Here is a 24,931-nt window from a genome sequence, read left to right as displayed (position 1 = left end):
GACATAACCTCATTCTGTTGACTTTACGATATAATAAAGTTTCACGATTTTTTTTTTTTAAATGTCTGTGTTTTAGAACATTGTTGGTTCTTTTTTTTTTTGGGATAGCTGTTACAATTTTGGTTTTTCAAAATAATCTGGCTTAATCCCATTGTTGTTGTTTTAATATTGAAGAGGTTACCTCTACTTGCCACTTTCAAAAAATCGAAAAAAATATTATTGGCTTATTTTGAAGAACAGGCACGGTGCTCTTGAATCAAATTTAAATGGAAGGTGCTTACACCTGGGAAGTTTTTGCGGATACTGAAACTACAATGTTCATAGATGAGAAAAATTAAAAAACAAAAAAAAAAATCGCCGGAGCGTTTTTAAATAAATTGCGATTCAAGTTGACATTTTTAGGGGTTCTTTAGGTTTTCACGATTTTGCTTAGAAACCGCAAGTCCTATCAAAATGAGATCGCTTACACAGGGGAAGTTTTTGTGAATTCTGAAACAGCAATTCTCATAGATGAGAAAAATCCGAAAACAAGAATAAATCGCTGTAGGGATTTTTAAATAAATTGAGGTCAAAATTCACATTTTTAGGTGTTTTTTAGGTTTTCACGATTTTGGTTGGAAACCGCAAGTCCAATCGAAATGGTAAATGTAAATGTTGTAGTTGTGAAAATTCTCTGCAGGATTGACGTTTATTATTTGTTCTCAGGCTGTACCATTTTGAGATAAAGAAGCTTAGTTTACATTTTTAGGCTTTTTTTGTTAGGGTTTCGCGATTTTGCTTGAATACGGCAAGTCTTATCGGCATGGGACCTGAGAAAATCTTATAGCTGTGAAAATTCTCTACAAGACTGGCTCAATTTTTCCTAGGTTGCACCATTTTTTTGGATATATAAGTTTAAGTTGGGAAATTGCAGTCATGACATTGTTTTATAAGGAGACGAAGAATTGAATTGAATTTGAATTGTCCCAATTTCAACTTCTATATCTCCAAAATTGTAAAACCTACGAAAATATCATTAAGGTCAATGTTGTAGAGAATTTTGATAGCTACATTATTTTCTTTATTCCCATTTTGATAGGACTTGCGGTTTCCAAGCAAAATCGCAAAAACCTAAAGAACCCCTAAAAATGTCAACTTGAATCACGATTTATTTAAAAAGCGCTCCGTCGATTTTTTTTTTTGTTTTTTGATTTTTCTCATCTATGAACATTGTAGTTTCAGCATTCGCAAAAACTTCCCAGGTGTAAGCACCTTCCATTTAAATTTGATTCAAGGGTACCGTGCAGGCAGTTTAGAGTATGCCAACACGATCGAAGCGAAATTGCGTGAAATATGAGCATTGGAAGGGAACAATTTATTACGATTTGTATGTAGCGTGGAACTTTAAACGCGTTTTTCTCGAAACGGCATTTTGAAGTCGTTGCAAACGATAGCTCGAAAACGAATCGACCGATGTTCATATGGTTTGGTGAGCTTATTGTACACATAAAAAAAGCTTGTCTTTAAGCGAGACAGATTTTTTTTTAAATTTTTTTGCCCGGATTTTCACAAAGAACTGTCAATTTTTTTCGTTAAAATTAGAAATTTTGACTTTGACAGCTCACAATTTTTTAAATCGATTTTTTTAAAATTCGGTTTCGCTTAAAGACAAGATTATTAGGTTCATAAAACGCCCATAAAAATATACGAAGATCGGCCCACCCGTTTTCGAGCTATCGTTGGCACCGCAAACCGCTTTTATAAAAAACGGTTTCGCAGGTATCCATTTACCACAAGACTAAGCAAGGTTTTTCAACAACAAAAATTCCAGAAGTAGTTCAAGATGTGCTCTTTCGGTACAAAAATATCTACCAAAAATATTGGTAGTTTCTTTGAAAAAAAAAAAAAAAAACATGAAAAATTAGTTTTTTTGGCCTGCACAACTAGGGTTAACCCCTTAAAACAACAAATTTATTAGTGGAGAATGTTTGGCATTGTTCGCCAAGGGGTAAGGCAGGGAAGACTAAAAACGCCACCAATTTTCTATTTGAGGAAAACTATTCTATTTGAGAAAAACAGTTTGTGTATGGTTGGTTATGGCTAGAAAAAGCTACAACAACATTTTGTTGTGTTGTCTTCATTGAAAATCAACGACACATAACAGTAAAGGAAGGTTTGCTTTGTTTTGCAAACACTTCGTCTGCGTTGTGTGAGGTTGCCAAAGAAAAACTTCTCATTGAAGTTTTTTCTTTATACTTCGAGCGATTGATAAAGACATAAAAAGTTTTTTGTTGAAAAAGCTATTGAAAAACAAGTGAGCAAAGGCTATAGTCGGGACGGGGCCGACCATGTGATACCCTACACCACTACCCCTGTGCATAAGCTTTTCACTGGTAAACATTTCTTTTAGGGAATATAATCCGACTACCACCAAAAATAATATGCCTCTTTCTTTCTGGGACCCCCATAAGCAACTAAACTTTCGTGACCGTCCGATCAAAATTACGACCTGTAGCTTGATTGCAAAAAATAGAAGAATTGGATGCATTACCGACTATTGTGGTATCTCCCTTGTTTGACCACCTTCGCCAACCTGCTTTACACCAATGTAAAGGTAATATTTTCTTCTTCCATTGACAGGTTTTGCCGCTGGAATACCCCTTCTAGAAGCCAATATATTCACAAAGAATAAAACTTTGAATTTGTCTCCAAATGAGTTTTCCCCCATTCCGACCCCTAAATATTATCCGACTATCACCAAAATCAATAGGCTTCTTCCTCTGTGGGACCCGCATCAACTCCCAAAAAATTCGTGACGATCCGATCAAAATTGCGACCTGTAGCGTGATTACAAACAAATCGGAAAATGGGATGCATTACCGACTATTGCGATATCTCTGTTGTTTGAGCAGCTACGACAACTTACTTTACATCGTTGTAAAGGTGATATTTTCTACTTTCCTTGCAAGGTTTTACTTTTGATATACCTCTTAAAGAAACAGAGATATTGGCTTTGAAATAAAACGTAGACCTTTTCTCCAAATAAGTTTTTGCCCATTCCGAACCCTAAATATTATCCGACCATCATTAAAATCAGTAAGTTTCTTCCTCTGTGGGACCCCCATTAACCCCTAAAATTTCGTGACGATCCGATCAAAATTGCAACCTGTGGCGTGATTACAAAATAATCGGAAAATGGGATGCATTATCGACTATTGCCATATCTCTGCTATTTGACCACCTACGACAACCTACTTTACATCGCTGGAAGGGTGATATTTTCTACTTTCCTTGCCAGGTTTTACTTTTGATATACCTCTTAAAGAAACAGAGATATTGGCTTTAAAATAAAACGTTGACCTTTCTCCAAATAAGTGTTTGCCCATTCCGACCCCTGAATATTATCCGACCATCACCAAAATCAATAGGCATCTTCACCTGTGAGACCCCCATTAACCCCCAAAATTTCGTGACGATCCGATCAAAATTGCGTTCTGTAGCGTGATTACAAAAAAATCGGAAAATGGGATACATTATCGACTATTGCCATATCTCTGCTATTTGACCACCTACGACAACCTAATTTACATCGCTGGAAGGGTGATATTTTCTACTTTCCTTGCCAGGTTTTACTTTTGATATACCTCTTAAAGAAACAGAGATATTGGCTTTGAAATAAAACGTAGACCTTTTCTCCAAATAAGTTTTTGCCCATTCCGAACCCTAAATATTATCCGACCATCATTAAAATCAGTAAGCTTCTTCCTCTGTGGGACCCCCATTAACCCCTAAAATTTCGTGACGATCCGATCAAAATTGCAACCTGTGGCGTGATTACAAAATAATCGAAAATGGGGATGCATTATCGACTATTGCCATATCTCTGCTATTTGACCACCTACGACAACCTACTTTACATCGTTGTAAAGGTGATATTTTCTACTTTCCTTGCCAGGTTTTACTTTTGATATACCTCTTAAAGAAACAGAGATATTGGCTTTGAAATAAAACGTAGACCTTTTCTCCAAATAAGTTTTTGCCCATTCCGAACCCTAAATATTATCCGACCATCATTAAAACCAGTAAGCTTCTTCCTCTGTGGGACCCCCATTAACCTCTAAAATTTCGTGACGATCCGATCAAAATTGCAACCTGTGGCGTGATTACAAAATAATCGGAAAATGGGATGCATTATCGACTATTGCCATATCTCTGCTATTTGACCACCTACGACAACCTAATTTACATCGCTGGAAGGGTGATATTTTCTACTTTCCTTGCCAGGTTTTACTTTTGATATACCTCTTAAAGAAACAGAGATATTGGCTTTGAAATAAAACGTTGACCTTTCTCCAAATAAGTGTTTGCCCATTCCGACCCCTGAATATTATCCGACCATCACCAAAATCAATAGGCATCTTCACATGTGAGACCCCCATTAACCCCCAAAATTTCGTGACGATCCGATCAAAATTGCGACCTGTAGCGTGATTACAAAAAAATCGGAAAATGGGATGCATTATCGACTATTGCCATATCTCTGCTATTTGACCACCTACGACAACCTACTTTACATCGTTGTAAAGGTGATATTTTCTACTTTCCTGGCCAGGTTTTGCTTTTGATATACCTCTTAAAGAAACAGAGATATTAGCTTTGAAATAAAATATTGACTTTTCTTCAAATAAGTGTTTGCCCATTCCGACCCCTAAATATTATCCGACCATCACCAAAATCAATAGGCTTCTTCACCTGTGAGACCCCCATTAACCCTCAAATTTTCGTGACGATCCGATCAAAATTGCGACCTGTAGCGTGATTTCCAAAAAATAGAAAAATGGGATGCATTACCGACTATTGCGATATCTCCGTTATTTGGTTACCTACGCCGACCTAGTTTGCATCATTGTAAAGACGGTAGGTTTTACTTTCATAGTCAGGCTTTGCTTTTGGAAAATTTTCAACCAAAGCTGTGATATTCGTCAATATAATTAAAATCGCAAAATTTAAAATTGGGGTTTTATTTTCTACTATTGTGATATCTGCGTTGTTTGATCACCTACGAGCACCTACTTTACATCATTAGAAAGGCGATATTTTCTGCTTTCATTGTCAGGTTTTGCTTTTGGTATACCCCATATGGAAGCTGAGATATTCGCTTTGGAAAAAAACGTTGTCTTTTTATCCACCTAAGTTTTTTGCCCTTTCCGACCCCTAAATATTATCCGACCATCACCAAAATCAATAGGCTTCTTTCCCTCCGGGATCCCCATCAACATCCAAAATTTCGTGACGATCCGATCAAAATTGCGACCTGTAGCGTGATTACAAGGTTTAGATGGACAGACGGACAGACGGACGGACGGACGGACTGACGGACGGACACACATAGCCAGATCGACTCAGCTCGTCGAGACATTCATTTTGGTATATATAAGTATGGGTCTACGACCATTATTTCGATGCGTTACAAACTTTTTGGCCAAAACCAACTTATAATACCCTCCCCACATAGTGGTGTAGGGTATAAAAATCAAAATTGTATCTGTGTTTTATTTAAAACTAGCTAAACCCGGTGCGCTTTGCTGCCCCGACTACGATAAAATATAATGGAATGACATGATTATTTTAACGTTTTTAATATTTTAACGAATAGGAGATATGAAGGCGTTATATACCTATTCAGGGTTGTTATGGAGCTACTATGGTATTTTTGTATGTTTCAGGAGGTAATACTCCTCCGAAAGCCTTCCGGCCTATAAGTATTCCTAATATATATCATAATAAAACACAAATCTTAAGAAGTCTCTCAAAGACATGATACTTAATAGCTGTAGCCTTGTTCAATTCCTTCCCGACTATAAGTACTTCTGTAAATAATGATGACTTTTACTGACTGCTAAGTCTTCACAATTTCATTGAAATTGAACATACATACGTAACAAAAACATGAAATCGACCGAAAATATATATGGGTAGCTATATTCCTATATGAACCGCTCTCGATATAATTCGTCAAATTTATTTTTAGACCAAATCCCGTCTCACATTCCAAATTTCATTGAAATTGAACATACATATCGTGTTTTGTGCATAAAATACAGAAAATCAGCCGAAAATATATATGGGAGCTATATTCAAATCTTAACCGATTTCGATATAATTTGTCCCATTTATTTCTAGAACGAATTCCGTCACGCTTTCCAAGTTTCCAAATCTGAACCGGTCTCGATATAATTTGGTACATTTTTTTTGGAACAAATTCCGTCAGACATCCAAAATTTCAGCGACATTCGACACATATAGCTTGTTTGATGCATCAAATACACAAAGTCGGCCGAAAATATATATAAGAGCAATATCCAAATCTGAACCGATTTCGATATAATTTGGCACATTTATGTCTAGACCAAATCCCGTAACGCATTCCAAATTTCAGGGAAATTGGACATATATAGCGAGTTTGGTGCATAAAATGAGCAAAATCGGCCGAATATATATATTGGAGCTATATCCAAATCTGAACCGATCTCGATATAATTTGGCACATTTATGTCTAGACCAAATCCCGTAACGCATTCCAAATTTCAGGGAAATTGGACATATGTAGCGTGCTTGGTGCATAAAAAACAGGAAATCGGCCGAAAATATATATGGGCGCTATATTCAAATCTGAACCGATCTAGATATAATTTACCACATTTATTTCTAGAACAATTTCCGTCAGACCCTCCAAATTTCAGCGAAATTGGACATATATAGCGTGTTTGGTGCATAAAATGAGCAAAATCGGCCGAATATATATATTGGAGCTATATCCAAATCTGAACCGATTTCGATATAATTTGGCACATTTATTTCTAGACCAAGTTCTGTAACACATTCCAAATTTCAGCGAATTTGCGTGTTTGGTGCATCAAATGCGGAAAATCTGCCGAAAATATATATGGGAGTTACATCCAAATCTGAACCGATTTCGATATAAATGGGCACATATATTTCTAGGCCAATATCCATCACACATTCTCAGTTTCCGCGAAATTGGACATCTACAGCGTGTTTGGTGCATAAATTAAGGAAATTGGCCGAAAATATATGTATGTATATGGGGCTATATCCAAATCTGAACCAATCTCGATATAATTTACCACATTTATTTCTAGGACAAATGCCGTCAGACATTTAAAATTTCAGCGAAATTGGACATATATAGCGTGTTTGGTGCATCAAATGAGCAAAATCGGCCGAATATAAATATTGGAGCTATATCCAAATCTGAACCGATTTTGATATAATTTGGCACTTTTATTTCCAGACCAATTTCCGTCACACATTCCTAATTTCATTGAAATTGGACATAAATAGCATGTTTGGTACATCAAATAAGGAAATCGGTCGAAAATATATGTATGTGGGAGCTATATCCAAATCTGAACCTATTTACATATAGTTTGGTAAATTTATTTCTACATCAAATTCCGTCACACATAAAAAATTTGGAGATTGTATCTGCAATAGTTCTAAAGATATTTGCATACAAAATCTAAATTTTTTGGAGGTACCTCCGGTTTCGATGCTATATCTCCAGATCAACGCGAAATTTCAAAAAATGATATAGCCTATTTTCATTCCAAGCCCATACATTTCAGTAAGATCTGTTCAGCGGTTTTCGAGTCTATAAGGCACAAACAAACAAACAAACAAACGTACAAACAAATTTCAATTTTATATATCACGAATATTGTCAATTATTTAATATTCCATTTCAGAAAAAAAAGGATAATTTTTTTTCGCGCTACATCAACTATTTTTATACCCTACACCACTATGTGGTAAGGGGTATTATGTGTTAGTGCATTTGTATGTTCCTTCTAGGGATATACATAGAATCACTTTCTGAGTCGATTTATGCATGTCCGTCCGTCCGTCCGTTCGCAACATACAGGTCGCATTTGTTGACCGATTTCACTGAAAATTTGGGAATACCATTTTTTTAGCCGTCGGAAGATCAAGTTCGAAGATGGGATATATCGGTCCACGTTTTGCTATAGCCCCCATATAACGGTACCCCCCAATTTACGGTATTTTGACGTTTTTAGCTACATTTTCAGACCGATGTAGCTATAATTTAACATTTAGGGTTCTTAAGTGTCAATAAACTTATATGACAAAAGTTGTGGACATAGGTCCCCGTTTTGGTATAGCCCCCATATAACGGTGCCCCCCGATTTACGGTATTTTGACGTTTTTAGCTACATTTTCAGACCGATGTAGCTATAACTTGACATTTTGGGTTCTTAAGTATCAATAAACTTATACAACAAAAGTTGTGGACATAGCTACATTTTCAGACCGATGTAGCTATAATTTGACATTTAGGGCTCTTAAGTGTCAATAAACATATATAACAAAACTTGTGGATATAGGTCCACTTTTTGGTATAGCCCCCATATAACGGTACCCCCCGATTTACGGTATTTTGACGTTTTCAGCTACATTTTTAGACCGATTTAGCTATAACTTGACATTTTGGGTTCTTAAGTATCAATAAACTTATATAACAAAAGTTGTGGACATAGGTCCACGTTTTGGTATAGCCCCCATATAACGGTACCCCCCGATTTACGGTATTTTGACGTTTTGAGCTACATTTTCAGACCGATGTAGCTATAATTTAACATTTAGGGTTCTTAAGTGTCAATAAACTTATATGACAAAAGTTGTGGACATAGGTCCCCGTTTTGGTATAGCCCCCATATAACGGTACCCCCCGATTTGCGGTATTTTGACGTTTTTAGCTACATTTTCAGACCGATTTAGCTATAACTTGACATTTTGGGTTCTTAAGTATCAATAAACTTATATAACAAAAGTTGTGGACATAGGTCCACGTTTTGGTATAGCCCCCATATAACGGTACCCCCCGATTTACGGTATTTTGACGTTTTGAGCTACATTTTCAGACCGATTTGGCTATAATTTGACATTTAGAGTTCTTAAGTGCTAATAAACTTATAAATTAGAAGTTGTGGACATAGGTCCCCGTTTTGGTATAGCCCCCATATAACGGTGCCCCCCGATTTACGGTATTTTGACGTTTTTAGCTACATTTTCAGACCGATTTGGCTATAATTTGACATTTAGGGTTCTTAAGTGTCAATAAACATATATAACAAAACTTGTGGACATAGGTCCACTTTTTGGTATAGCCCCCATATAACGGTACCCCCCGATTTGCGGTATTTTGACGTTTTTAGCTACATTTTCAGACCGATTTAGCTATAACTTGACATTTTGGGTTCTTAAGTATTAATAAACTTATATGACAAAACTTGTGGACATAGGTCCACGGTTTGGTATAGCCCCCATATAACGGTACCCCCGATTTGCGGTGTTTTGACGTTTGTAGCTACATTTTCAGACCGATGTAGCTATAATTTGACATTTAAAGTTCTTAAATGTCAATAAACTTATATGACAAAACTTGTGGACATAGGTCCACGGTTTGGTATAGCCCCCATATAACGGTGCCCCCCGATTTACGGTATTTTGACGTTTTTAGCTACATTTTCAGACCGATGTAGCTATAATTTGACATTTAGGGTTCTTAAATGTCAATAAACTTATATAACAAAAGTTGTGGACATAGGTCCACGTTTTGGTATAGCCCCCATATAACGGTACCCCCGATTTGCGGTGTTTTGACGTTTGTAGCTACATTTTCAGACCGATGTAGCTATAATTTGACATTTAAAGTTCTTAAATGTCAATAAACTTATATGACAAAACTTGTGTACATAGGTCCACGGTTTGGTATAGCCCCCATATAACGGTGCCCCCCGATTTACGGTATTTTGACGTTTTTAGCTACATTTTCAGACCGATGTAGCTATAATTTGACACTTAGTATTTTTAAATGTCAATAATCTTATATAACAAAAGTTGTGGACATAGGTCCACGTTTCGGTATAGCCCCCATATAACGGTACCCCCCGATTTACGGTATTTTGACAGTTTTAGCTACATTTTCAGACCGATTTAGCTATATTTTGACACTTAGGGTTCTTAAGTGTCAATAAACTTATATAACCAAACTTGTGGACATAGGTCCACGTTTTGGTATAGCCCCCATATAACGGTACCCCCGATTTACGGTATTTTGACGTTTTTAGCTACATTTTCAGACCGATGTAGCTATAATTTGACATTTAGGGTTCTTAAGTATCAATAAACTTATATAACAAAAGTTGTGGACATAGGTCCACGTTTCGGTATAGCCCCCATATAACGGTACCCCCCGATTTACGGTATTTTGACGTTTTTAGCTACATTTTCAGACCGATTTAGCTATAACTTGACATTTTGGGTTCTTAAATGTCAATAAACTTATATAACCAAACTTGTGGACATAGGTCCACGTTTTGGTATAGCCCCCATATAACGGTACCCCCGATTTGCGGTGTTTTGACGTTTGTAGCTACATTTTCAGACCGATGTAGCTATAATTTGCAATTTAAAGTTCTTAAATGTCAATAAACTTATATGACAAAACTTGTGGACATAGGTCCACGGTTTGGTATAGCCCCCATATAACGGTTCATTTAAGTTCATATTTTCGTATAGCCCAGATACCTCCGAACTAGCTGTTAATGACATTTGAAGTTCCCACGTTATGTACCGATTTTCGATATTTTGAGAATTCTAGCTAAATTTTTTAACCGAATTAGGAGTTATTTGACATTAAAGGCTCCCATCAAAAACTGTCAACATGGGTCCATGTTTTATTATAACTTCTATATAACAGTACCTCCCAATTTCTAGCCCACCAAAAATTGTCAACATACATAGTTAGATGTAGGCACCATAAAAAAGGGCCTCCCGAATGAAGCATAAATGTACATAAACATTATCTGACATTTTAACGTACCCACTTAAAGTTGGGGACAGGAATGAAAAGTAATTATTCCATTTTAGTTCAGAATATTTTATGGTGGAGGGTATGAAAAGTTCGGCCCGGCCGAACTTAATGCTTTTTATACCCTACACCACTATGTGGGGAGGGTATTATAAGTTGGTTTTGGCCAAAAAGTTTGTAACGCATCGAAATAATGGTCGTAGACCCATACTTATATATACCAAAATGAATGTCTCGACGAGCTGAGTCGATCTGGCTATGTGTGTCCGTCAGTCCGTCCGTCTGTCCGTCTGTCCGTCTGTCCATCTAAACCTTGTAATCACGCTACAGGTCGCAATTTTGATCGGATCGTCACGAAATTTTGGATGTTGATGGGGATCCCGGAGGGGAAGAAGCCTATTGATTTTGGTGATGGTCGGATAATATTTAGGGGTCGGAAAGGGCAAAAAACTTAGGTGGATAAAAAGACAACGTTTTTTTCCAAAGCGAATATCTCAGCTTCCATATGGGGTATACCAAAAGCAATGACAATGAAAGCAGAAAATATCGCCTTTCTAATGATGTAAAGTAGGTGCTCGTAGGTGATCAAACAACGCAGATATCACAATAGTAGAAAATAAAACCCCAATTTTAATTTTTGCGATTTTAATTATATTGACGAATATCACAGCTTTGGTTGAAAATTTTCCAAAAGCAAAGCCTGACTATGAAAGTAAAACCTACCGTCTTTACAGTGATGCAAACTAGGTCGGCGTAGGTAACCAAATAACGGAGATATCGCAATAGTCGGTAATGCATCCCATTTTTCTATTTTTTGGAAATCACGCTACAGGTCGCAATTTTGATCGGATCGTCACGAAAATTTGAGGGTTAATGAGGGTCTCACAGGTGAAGAAGCATATTGATTTTGGTGATGGTCGGATAATATTTAGGGTTCGGAATGGGCAAAAACTTATTTGGAGAAAAGGTCTACGTTTTATTTCAAAGCCAATATCTCTGTTTCTTTAAGAGGTATATCAAAAGTAAAACCTGGCAAGGAAAGTAGAAAATATCACCTTTACAACGATGTAAAGTAGGTTGTCGTAGGTGGTCAAATAGCAGAGATATGGCAATAGTCGATAATGTATCCCATTTTCCGATTTTTTTGTAATCACACTACAGGTCGCAATTTTGATCGGATCGTCACGAAATTTTGGGGGTTAATGGGGGTCTCACAGGTGAAGATGCCTATTGATTTTGGTGATGGTCGGATAATATTCACGGGTCGGAATGGGCAAACACTTATTTGGAGAAAGGTCAACGTTTTATTTCAAAGCCAATATCTCTGTTTCTTTAAGAGGTATATCAAAAGCAAAACCTGGCCAGGAAAGTAGAAAATATCACCCTTCCAGCGATGTAAATTAGGTTGTCGTAGGTGGTCAAATAGCAGAGATATGGCAATAGTCGATAATGCATCCCATTTTCCGATTATTTTGTAATCACGCCACAGGTTGCAATTTTGATCGGATCGTCACGAAATTTTAGGGGTTAATGGGGGGTCCCACAGAGGAAGAAGCTTACTGATTTTAATGATGGTCGGATAATATTTAGGGTTCGGAATGGGCAAAAACTTATTTGGTGAAAAGGTCTACGTTTTATTTCAAAGCCAATATCTCTGTTTCTTTAAGAGGTATATCAAAAGTAAAACCTGGCAAGGAAAGTGGAAAATATCACCTTTACAACGATGTAAAGTAAGTTGTCGTAGTTGCTCAAACAACAGAGATATCGCAATAGTCGGTAATGCATCCCATTTTCCGATTTGTTTGTAATCACGCTACAGGTCGCAATTTTGATCGGATCGTCACGAAATTTTGGGGGTTAATGGGGGTCCCACAGAGGAAGAAGCTTACTGATTTTAATGATGGTCGGATAATATTTAGGGTTCGGAATGGGCAAAAACTTATTTGGAGAAAAGGTCTACGTTTTATTTCAAAGCCAATATCTCTGTTTCTTTAAGAGGTATATCAAAAGTAAAACCTGGCAAGGAAAGTAGAAAATATCACCTTTACAACGATGTAAAGTAAGTTGTCGTAGCTGCTCAAACAACAGAGATATCGCAATAGTCGGTAATGCTTCCCATTTCCCGATTTGTTTGTAATCACGCTACAGGTCGCAATTTTGATCGGATCGTCAGTCAGTTGGGAGTTGATGCGGGTCCCACAGAGGAAGAAGCCTATTGATTTTGGTGATAGTCGGATAATATTTAGGGGTCGGAATGGGGAAAAACTCATTTGGAGACAAATTCAAAGTTTTATTCTTTGTGAATATATTGGCTTCTAGAAGGGGTATTCCAGCGGCAAAACCTGTCAATGGAAGAAGAAAATATTACCTTTACATTGGTGTAAAGCAGGTTGGCGAAGGTGGTCAAACAAGGGAGATACCACAATAGTCGGTAATGCATCCAATTCTTCTATTTTTTGCAATCAAGCTACAGGTCGTAATTTTGATCGGACGATCACGAAAGTTTAGTTGCTTATGGGGGTCCCAGAAAGAAAGAGGCATATTATTTTTGGTGGTAGTCGGATTATATTCCCTAAAAGAAATGTTTACCAGTGAAAAGCTTATGCACAGGGGTAGTGGTGTAGGGTATCACATGGTCGGCCCCGTCCCGACTATAGCCTTTGCTCACTTGTTTTCTTTTATTAAAGTCTTTTGTCTGTGTCTATCTATGTGTCTGTTGTGCTTCTGCTTTTTTTCTATGCCTTTCAATAAAACACCACAATTTATAAAGGTGAGAGCTGAGAGCAAGTGAGCATACATTTCAACGTGTTTCACATTGACATTTACGCTCCCTTGCTCTCAAAAATCGGCCACTGGTGCATGTGTTTGTTTTTTTTGTGTGCTTTAGGGTTTGTATTTGTTTGCACCCAAACATAAAATTTGTTTGCAGGACACAAACACGTGTTATGTTTGGGACTGCTTGCAAACAAATATATGTTTGCTGCAAAATATGTTTGGGACATATGGTAGAGAGGCCTTTTTTTCTGAGCCCAGTCGTCGTCGACAAAAAAATTTAATATTTTTGAACTTAGATTTTTTGGCAGAAAGGTGATCTACTCAGATCAATACAATCCTCTGGTTTTTATATAATTTCTCCTGTTGCGCTTTTCGTTTTTCAGAAAGTATTTGAATATTTTTGCAAAAACTTTTTACATTCCTAAATTGTGAAAATATTTTTGTGAAAAATAGCCGATTTTTTTTTCAAAAATATTTTCGACTTTTTTTTCTCCTTAAATTGTGAAATTATTTTTGTATAAAGACGCCTACAAAAACTTTTTATCTTCTTAATTTGTGAACATAATTTTGTAAAAAATCGAGCGAATATTTTTTTAAATATTGTATATAATCACTTAATCATGGAATATTCACGCCGAATTGACAAAAATATTTTCTTTTTGGACATGAATATAGAAATAAAACAATTGCGGACTTTGGGAAAAAATTCCGCACGAAATTTTTATTTATTGTCCTGATTGTTACAAAATCCATGATTAGAGGCTCTTTTGTCCTTTAAACAATTTTATTTAAAATTCCACATATGTATATAAATTATTAATATATTTCTCCTTCTTCATTGTTTACTTTTTATATCTTTAAAAATTCGCCAACAATTTGGAAACATATTGAATTTGGTCGCTTAGCAATACCATTTTCATAAGCCGTAAATGTGATTACAATTTTATGGCGGCCCTCAGGCATAAGTGGAGCATCATTTATAACGTTTAACGAATACGGAATGTAATGATATGTCAGCTGAAAACACAAAAACAAAAGTTATTTTATTCTCCAAAGAGATTTACAGCCTGTTTATGAAAAAAATCGTCGCAGCACTTTTTAAATAAATTGCGATTCGAGTTGCCACTTTAAAAGGTTTGTTAGGTTTTCACAATTTTGCTTGGAAACCGCAAGTCGCATCGAAATGAGACTAAAGCAAATGTTGTAGCTATGAAAATTCTCTAGAAGATTGATTTTTATGATATACTCATAGGTTCTACCGTTATTGAGTTATAGACGTTGGAATTAGGACAATGGATTGAATGTATCGCCTCGTTATAAAACCATGTCAGCACTGCAATTTCCCAACTTAAACTTATACATATATCTCAAAAATGGTACAACCTGGGAAAAAATTATGAAAGCCAATCTTGTAGAGAATTTTCACAGCTACAACATATTCTTTAATTCCATTTCGAAAGGAATTGCAGTTTTCAAGCTAAATCCTGAAGACCTAAGAAAAATACCTGAAAATTTGATCTGAAAATGTATATCTTAAAAATGGCAAAACCTAGGAAAATATCAATCAGCCAATCTTGTAGAGAATTTTTACAGCCACAACATTTTCTTTAGTCCCATTTCAATAGCACTTGCGGTTTCCAAGCAAAATCGTGAAAACCTATAAAAACACCTAAATATGTGAACATTGATCGCGATTTATTTATTAAAAAATCTATCCAGCGATGTTTTTCTTGTTTTTGGATTTTTCTCATCTATAAACATTGCTGTTTCAGAATCTGCAAAAACTTCCCTGCTGTAATCGGTTTTCATTTAAAGTTAGTTAAAGTGCCCTACATTGTAATATAAGAAGGTGACTGTATCGCCATCCATTGCCCTAATTTGAACTTCTATATCTCAATAATGGTAAAGACTACGAAGACATCGTAAAAATCAATCTTGTAGAGAATTTTCACTGTTATAACATTTTCTTTAGTCTCAATACGATAGAACACGCGGTTTCCAAGTTAAACCGTGAAAACCTAAAAACCCCTAAAAATGTGAACTTTGACCGCGATTTATTTGAAAATCACTCCGGCGATTTTTTTTTTTTTTTGATTTTTCTCATCTATGAACATTGTAGTTACATAACCCGTTAAAACTTCCCAGGTTTTAGCTCCTTTCATTTAAATTTGGTTCAAGAGCACCGTGTGTCGAAACGAAAATGTATGTTAGTGTAACACACCCAAAATTTAGTTTTCGAAATATTATTTCCTTTGCTTTTGCTTCAAAACAAAAAAAAAAAAAAACTACTTTGAAAAACACCTACGAATTTGGTATTATTTCTTACGCATCCATTTTCTTATCGACATACATAGACAGACCGTTTGAAATTCTTCAATACTTACTCCCTTATGATTAACACACAACCGTTCTTCGGTGGGTATGTGTTTCGACCAAGCCTGATACCATATAGAACCTTCTTTGTATTGATCTTGACAAAAATCGTTCGATAATAGGTTGTAGACGGTTGGCTGCCAACTGCCACTTTGATATTTGAAAACTTCACAGCGCGACTATTCGTCGTCGGCAAAAAATAAATGTAGTCTTATTGAACTTAGTTTTTTTTTTTGGCAGAAAGGCAATCTACTCACTTCAATACGATCCTCTGGTTGAACATCCCAATCATTGGTCGAGCCACCCGATAAATAAACATTTCCATCCGAATATTCTATATTTAATTCGGTTAAATCGAACATATCATGAATGCCATTATTTCCCGGAATGTCGGAACATTTGTCAAACAAATTTTCATTTTCGAAAAAGAATTGATAAAGTCTAGCATGATTTAAAGGGATAATATAAATTAGACAAAATACGTTCAAAACTTTTCGAAACACCATTTTGATATGCAATTTTTAAAGTAACTATCAATACCATTGGATTATGATCTCATATAAGTATTTACAGAATACACAGGGCTACAAACTTCAAGGAGAGGGTGGAGAGTTCTCTGCTTTGCAAAGAACTTTTGTGATGTCTCAAATGCTCAGGAAACTACAGGTGGAATACTTGATTTTTTTAAATTTTGTCAGTTTTTTAATATTAATTTTAATTAGTTTCTCGTTGGTTATCATGTCAAAATCTCGAATTCATGACCTTTTAGAACAAAATTTGTATTGCAGTGTAAGATTTAACCAAGCCCAGAAGCATATTGATGTCAACACTCTAATTGACTAGGTAATTACATACTTCAATTTGCCGGATATTGTTCACAAAGAACATTTCTGACAATTTAATAAGTATTTGTTTTACAACGCATCATTAATATTACTGTCTGTAGAGTTTTATATTCTGACACCGCAGAGTGATAGAAGATCAAAGATAAGATGACATGTATGCCGGCATTTTTCCCTATCACTTGCCTGTTTGCGATTATGGACCCCAATGACTTGAGGCCGTGATAACAAGCTCTTCTAAACCGCTAAGAACTTTGCTTGGTTCACTCCCAGAGGCAAAATTGTTGCTCTGGAACAAAAATTATGAACACATAAAATCCACAAACTTCATCTTAAAGGCCGAAGTCGTGAAGTGGAATGTGGAGCAATTGTTCGCATGCCTGCCTTGTACTCTCAACAAGTTAATGAATCTGAACTTCGGTAATCAAGTGTTTCAGCTGTAGTTTCCTGAGCATTTGAGACATCACAAAAAGTCATTGCAATATCAGAGAACTCTTTAGCCTCTTCTTGCAGTTTGTAGACCTGTGTGTTCTGCCCAATGGGTTTGATAGTTAATTAAAAAATTGCCCATCAAAATGGTGTTTAGAAAAGTGTTCTACGTTTTTTGTCTAACTTACATTATCTCTTTAAATCACGCTAGACTTTATCAATTCTTTTTCGAGAATGAAAATTTGTTCAACAAATGTTACGACATTTCGGGAAAAAGGGCATGCCATGATATGTTCGATGTAACGGAAATAAATTTTGAAATTTTTGGATGGTAATATTTTATGTTCGGGTAACGCGGCCAATGTTTGGGATGTTCACCTTTGGATGTTGACCTATCTGCCAAAAAATATAAGTTCAAAAAGATTAAATTTTTTTTTGTCGACGACGCACAGTGGTTCAGAATCGTTTTTTCCTGGTCAAAATTCTGTAACTTTTGAACGGATAAAGATATAATCATAGTTCTTTTTTTGTTAGACAGATAACACAATCAGCCTTCAGACGAATTATAAGTAGTCAAGTTCGGTGTGGTAGTTACAGAGAAATTCAAGGTCAAAGTTAAACTTTTGAGTTTTTTAACTATTTTTCATCAAAATATAAGTGTTTTTGTGGTTTTTATATCTTCCTATGTATTAAAGATGGTCAAACACCAACAAATAAACAAAATAATTACAAAAAAAAAATAAAAAAAAAAATCGAAAAAATGTCGAAAAAAAAAATTCCAAAAATTTGTAAAAAAAAAATTGTAAAAAAAATTTTACAAAAAATATTTAAATTTTTTCAAAAATTAAAAAAAATTCTCCTTGGGTTTTAATAAAACTTATATAACTCGTATAAAAACTCATATACTCAAAAAAGTTGTAATTTGTGTCAAAAAACTGTAATTCATATGGAAACAGTATAGAAAAACACACATTTTTACCCATGTAATTTCAATAAATTGAAAAAAGTGTTAAACGGACGGAACGGGACGGGAACAAAAGTATATATGCGCTGGAAGAGGAGACTTTCGGGCATCTTTCCGTGAAAACAGAACTTTGTTCCATGTTGTTCCACAAAAGTTCTAGTCCACTAAATTTGGAATTTCATAAAATTTAGTACTCGAGGAAAAATAAAATAGATCATGTTGTGTAAACGCTACGGTAATTTACTAAAATAATTTTTAAAGGCCACAATCCTACCTACCTTACAAAAAAAACAATGAACACAATAACTGTTATAGTTTCAGAGAAATAGCTTCATCTTTCTCCAGAAATTTGCAAAAATGACGTATTTCCCAAAAATGGGGAAAATGCTCGTCTTTAGGGGCACGCCACGCCCACACCTTCCAATATTTGGACCTAATTTTTTGGTTTCCTTAGTTTCAATATGTTTACTATCGAATCCCATATAGAAATTAAATATCTTTGACAAAACAAAATTTTGATTTTTGGCCAGGAAAATCGATTCCTGAACCATTGTGCGACGACTGCGCACAGAAAAAAAGGCCTCTGTACCATATGTCCCAAACATATTTAGCAGCAAACATATATTTGTTTGCAAGCAGTCCAAAACATATCATATGTTTGGGTCCTGCAAACAAATATATATTTGTGTGCAAACAAATTTAATGATTGGGTGTAAACAAATTATATGTTTGGGTGCAAAAAATTTATATGTTTGGGTGCAAAGAAATACACACCCAAAAGCCACAATAAAAAACACATGCACCAGTGGGCGCTTTGTGAGAGCAAGGGAGCGTAAATGTCAATGTGAAACACATTAAAATATATGCTCACTTGCTCTCAGCAAGCGCTCACTGGCTATCTTTGACATATACACACATTTATAAATGGTGGTGGTTTATTGAAAGGCATAGAAAAAAGAGCTAAAGCACAACAGACACATAGGTACAAAAAAAAATCCAAAGAAAGACAAAACAGACTTTAATAAAAGAAAAAAACGGAATGAAATAACTTATAAAAATTCACACTTTTAAAAAGAAACAAGTAAAAAAGTATCAGTCGGCTTTGCCGACAGAGATATACCCTCAGCATGTGTGGATTGAAATGCTTTTTCAAAAAAAAAAAAACGTATGTATTTAGGGGTGTTTTCAAAATTGTGGGCGTATGAACCGACAAAAGTATGGATAGGATTAAAGCTAAAAATTTGCGGGGATAACGATAGATATGCCTTTTTTTATCACACTAGCCTACGAAAAACATAACATCGCTGTAAACAGGGCCACTAGAAAAACCTTTGGTAACAAGTAAAAAAGTATCAGTCGGCTTTGCCGACAGAGATATACCCTCAGCCTGTACAAATTGAAACACTTTTCTTTCACAAAAAACTTATGTATTTATTTAGGGGGTTTCAAAATTTTGGTCGTATGAACCGACAAAAATGTTGATTAGGATTAAAGTTCAAAAATTTTGCGGAAAAGGTACTTAAAGGAATGGACCGACATAGACCATGGGGGTGCCATAGGGGGTTTTTACACCCTTCGGGCTGTTTTCGCATGAAGTATGGACTTGCCCCTGAAACAACTTTTACCATCGTAATTGAGGCAGGGAATGTAAGTTGCTTCAAAAAAATCAAACTGATTCAATAGCAGTTCTTAAAGTGAACCAAATCGGTCACTCCCATCAAGAGTTACCGTGCGCACAATTTTTCCGAATATGTTTGAACTTTTGTGAGGTGGTACCTGAAGGAGTGGACCGATATGGCTTATCTACGAACTTAAACTAAGTTTGGAAACAATATTACGAAGGCCACATTTTGGCCGGAATCGGCATATCCGTTCGAGAATTATCTTGCGCTTCCACCCATAAACATGGTGTCATAGGGGTTGTTTTTCAACTTTCAGGCTATTTTTTCAGGATCCATACGATTTGCCCCTGAGGAAACTTGTACCATCGTATAGGTGACAGTGAATAAAAGATGTTACAACAAAAACCAAGGCGATTCGAGAGCAGGTCCTAAACTGAATTTTTCCGAAATTTTGTGTGGGAGGTACTCGGAGGAGTTTACCGATTGAGTCTATATTGGAACCTCATCTAAGTCTGGTATAAATTTCATAATGTGCAAAGTATGGACCAAATCGGTTACTCCCTTCAAGAGTTATCGTACGCACAAATTTTCCGAACATTTTCGAACTTTTGTGGGGGAGGTACCGGAAGGAGTAGACCGATATAATCCATCTTTGAAATTGAACTAAGTTTGGACAAAATATTACGAAAGACAAATTTTGGACCGAATCGGCAGATCCGTTCGAGAGTTATCTTGCGCTCCAACCACTACACACGGTGTCATAGGGTTTTTTGTAACTTTCAGGCTATTTTCTCAGGAAGTATGGACTTGCCCCTAATGAGTTTTACAGCGTCGTATAGAGGACAGCGAATACAACTTGCGTAAACAAAAATCAAAGCGATTCGGGACCAGGTCCTAAACTGAACTTTTCCGAAATTTTGTGTGGGAGGTACCCGAAGGAGTGGACCGATTGAGTCCATATTGGAACCTTATCTAAGTTTGGTAGAAATTACAAGATGTGTAAAGTATTGACCAAATCGGTTATTCCCTACAAGAGTTATCGTGCGCACAAGTGTTGCGACAATTTTTGAACATTTGTGGGGGAGGTACCTGAAGGAGTGGACCTATATGGCCCATCTTCGAACTTAAATCGAATCTGGACAAAATATTTCTATACCCAAAATTTGAACCGAATCGATTGATCCGTTCGAGAGTTATCGTGCGCACCAGCCAGACAGACGGACAGACGGACGGACATAGCTAGATCTACTCAAAATTGTCTGAAACGGATATCGTACAAACATACTTGGGGTCTAAAACCATTATTTCGATGAGGCACATTTTTGGTCGTATCAAAGTGTAAATACCCTCTTTAGCCTAAAGGCTGAGGGTATAAAAATGTCCTAAAACATACCCTTAGCCACACCAAAATGTTGAACATTTGTGTGGATGGTACCACAAGGATTGGACAGATAGGGCCCAAATTTGAACATAAACTAAGTTTCGACAATATTTAGATATCCAAAGTTTGAACCAAATCGCTTGCTACGTCTATGAGAGATCGCGCGTATCATTTTAGCTTATATTTTCGAACCTTTGTGAAGGAGGTACCGTAAGGAGTGGACCTATAAGCACCACCTTCGAATTTCATCTAATATTCGAAGAAATATTAGAATATCCAAAGTGCGGACGAACGCAGTATTCGGTTCGAGCTTTCCAGCCACTACCATAGGGGTTTTTTTACAACTTTATAACGAGTGGTTTTGTCTAGGGCTGAGGTAAGCTCAGTCGCTGCCTGGGTCGACCTAAGGACCCACAAACCTTAAGTAAAACACGAGTGTTTACAATTTCAATGTTTATTATAAAACTCTTGGTGTTTGATAGACGAACAATATGTGTGAGGAATATGGATGAGGTGTATCTTAGATAACCAATGGATAGATGACAATATGGTTGTTGTAATCGGCTCGATGGTGATCGGGTTTTAGATGTGGGCTCAATGGTAGCCGGGTTGTTGTTGTTGTTGACTCGATGGTAATCGTGTATGCTTGCGTCGGTTCTGATGTATTCGGATGTTGTCGGCTATTCGGGTGACTGTCAACTCGGCAGTCGTCGGGTGTGTGGCTCGGCTCTGTGGTGTTCGGATTGCTGTCGGCTCGTCTACAATCGTCGTGTGTGTTTTTCGGCTCTGTTGTATTCGGGTTGCTGTCGGCTCGTTGGCAATCGTCGGGTATGTGGCATTCGGATTGATGTCTGCCCGTTGGGTATGTAGCTCGGCCCTGTGGTATTCGTGTTGCTGTCGGCTCGTTGGCAATCGTCGGATATGTGGCTCGGCTCTGTCTATTCGGGTTGCTGTCGGTAGTCGTCGGGTGTGTGCCTCGGCTCGGGTTGCTGTGGGGAAGAGATCGGTTAATGGGAGCTGACTAAGAGCATGGAGCTGGCTATGAGCTTGAGCTGACTGAGAGCTGAGAGCTTGCTATGAGCTGGGAGCTTGCTATGAGCTGGGAGCTTGCTATGAGCTGGGAGCTTGCTATGAGCTGGGAGCTTGCTAAGAGCTGTGAGCTTGCTAAAAGCTGGGAGCGTGTAAGCGCTGAGAGCTTGCTAAGAGCTGGGAGCGTTTGAATACAAGTTCAAAACTGAACCTTTCCAAAATTTTGTGCGGGAGGTACCCGAAGGAGTGGACCGATTGAGTCCTTATTAGAACCTCATCTAAGTAGAAATTTCACGATGTGCAAAGTATGGACCATATCGGTTACTCCCTTCAATAGGTTATCGTGCGCACAAATTTTCCGAACATTTCCGAACTTTTGTGGGTGAGGTACCGGAAGGAGGGGACCGATATTACCCATCTTCGAACTTAAACTAAGTTTGGACGAAATATTACGAAAGCCATATTTTGGAGTTAATCGGTTGATCCGTTCGAGAGTTATCGTGCGCACCAGCCAGCCAGCCAGCCAGACAGACAGACGGACGGACATTGCTAAATCAACTCCAAATTGTCTGAAACACATTTCGTCCAAACATACTTAGGGTCTAAATCCATTATTTCGATGAGGCACTTAAAAAAAGTTAAAAATATTCAGTCAGCCGATAAGAGAATGCCATTTGGACGGAGTTTTCGGAACACACGGTTCATTATGGAGATGGATGCATGGAGAATAAAAGTATACCCTTGTAAAAGAATGGGGGTCCCAACAAGAACGCAATTTTTAATTTATAAATAAAACACAGACATACTCCAGCTTAAGCAATCACATAAAACACAGATATTTAAAAAAATCGTGAAACTTTATTGTATCGTTAATTAGACAGAATGAGGTTATGTCTGGAACAAGATATCGTGCAGATGGCCGCCGCGGCTTTGCTGGCACACATGCCCTCCAATTGAAATTTGTATGCACGAAGATGCAAATCTTTCGTCAAAATTCGCCGCATAGTGGATTTGGAGTAACCAATTTGCTGAGCTCGGCGTCGAGTTTGAGTAACATCATCACGTGCAGCTGCAATATTTTCGGTCGATCGAACTGGTCGAAGGCGCGTTGTTGTCTTTATATCACTAACAGACCCAGTTTCGGCAAATTTATCCATTAATCTCTTTACAGTTGAATCTTTCGCAGCATTATTGTGACTCCAAATTGATGGCAATTTGCGAACTGTAGCCGCAAAACTTTAATCATTTTGGTAAAACAATTTCACAATGAGAATGCGTTGTGCATTCGTGTAGCTCTCCATTTTTACTAACCTCGTACCTTACACTAGCAAACAATAACAGTTGTTCAAATGCCCAAGATATGGAAAGAGCGTTTTTCCGAACTGATCCACAGATCCAATCCCAGAAGATGGTATTGAATCTTTACCGCCCGGCCAAGATAAGATAAAGACAGCAATAAACCGGCAAAATATTAAAAGGTAGCAGCGAAGGAGATGACACACTGATAAGGTTATGCATTAGCTAGTTAGCACCATTTGGCAGGAAGAACCCCTACCCGTACGTACAAGAAAAGGAAATAAGACTGTATGCTCCAACTATAGGGGCATAAGTCTTCTCCCTATTGTGACGACGTGTTTTCACTTTGAAGCTGGGGTAGTTCAGTGGGGCCAGGGTAGTCACAAGAATTTATTTGTTGGGAACTTTAGAGAGAGAGAAAACACAAGTTTAATTTTTTTCCACAAAATGTTATAATCTTTAATACCAAAAAACACTTCACACTACATTTGATTAAACATTTTATCGAAATCTTATTATTTGGTTTCGTTTAGGTACAGTTCCGGAGTCTTCGGCAGCAAATTTGATCAATCGTAGTTTTAATTGTTCACAGGTCTGGGAATCATTATTATTTTCCGACGGCAGCTCGTGGTTGGGCGAATCACTATCTCTGTTCACTATTTTATGCTGATGGCTTAATAATCATTCGTGAGGGCGATGACGTCAATATCTCCAACTGTCGAAGTAGGTTAAGAGATCGGTACGTTTATTGCTCTCAGAACCCCAATTAACCGCTGCACAGAGTTAAGAGATCGGTACTTTGATTGCTCTCAGTACCCCAATTAACTCACACACCACACTAAAGAGTTAAGAGATTGGTATGTCGATTACTCTCAGTATCCCAATTAACTCACACACCACACTAAAGAGTTAAGAGATTGGTACGTCGATTGATCTCGGTATCCCAATTAACTCACGTCGATTGCTCTCAGTACCCCAATAACTCACACACAACACCAACGAGTTAAGAGATCGGTACGTCAATTGCTCTCGGTACCCCAATTAACTCACACACAACACCAAAACATTCGTGTGGGCGATGATGCCAATATCTCCAACTGTCGAAGTAGGTTAAGAGATCGGTACGTTGATTGCTCTCAGTACCCCAATTAACCGCTGCACAGAGTTAAGAGATCGGTACACTAAAGAGTTAAGAGATTGGTACGTCGATTGCTCTCAGTACCCCAATTAACTCACACACCACACTAAAGAGTTACGATATTGATATGTCGATTACTCTCAGTATCCCAATTAACTCACACACCACACTAAAGAGTTAAGAGATTG

General features: G+C 37.1%; 1 protein-coding gene across 2 annotated transcripts in view; it reads right to left on the bottom strand.

The window, feature by feature from the left end:
- LOC141405487 (uncharacterized) overlaps window positions 1–16,553 on the bottom strand; it is a 36,708-nt gene extending 20,155 nt beyond the window's left edge. Inside the window, exons 1-3 of one of the 2 annotated variants that reach the window (XM_073989877.1) lie at window positions 16,300–16,553; window positions 16,054–16,221; window positions 14,389–14,686 (exon numbers count right to left, since the gene is read on the bottom strand). In XM_073989877.1, coding sequence (XP_073845978.1) covers window positions 14,519–14,686; window positions 16,054–16,221; window positions 16,300–16,548 — 585 coding nt within the window. In that variant the 5' untranslated portion in view covers window positions 16,549–16,553 and the 3' untranslated portion in view covers window positions 14,389–14,518. Of the gene's footprint in view, window positions 1–14,388; window positions 14,687–16,053; window positions 16,222–16,299 lie in introns of those variants that run through there. The other variant, XM_073989878.1, reaches the window with a different exon arrangement.
- Window positions 16,554–24,931: the final 8,378 nt, after the last annotated feature.

The sequence above is a fragment of the Musca autumnalis genome, unplaced genomic scaffold (assembly GCF_047663935.1).
Source record: "Musca autumnalis isolate F117 unplaced genomic scaffold, ASM4766393v1 scaffold_5, whole genome shotgun sequence".
NCBI lineage: Eukaryota > Metazoa > Arthropoda > Insecta > Diptera > Muscidae > Musca > Musca autumnalis.
This window is presented reverse-complemented; position numbering and strand designations above follow the sequence as displayed.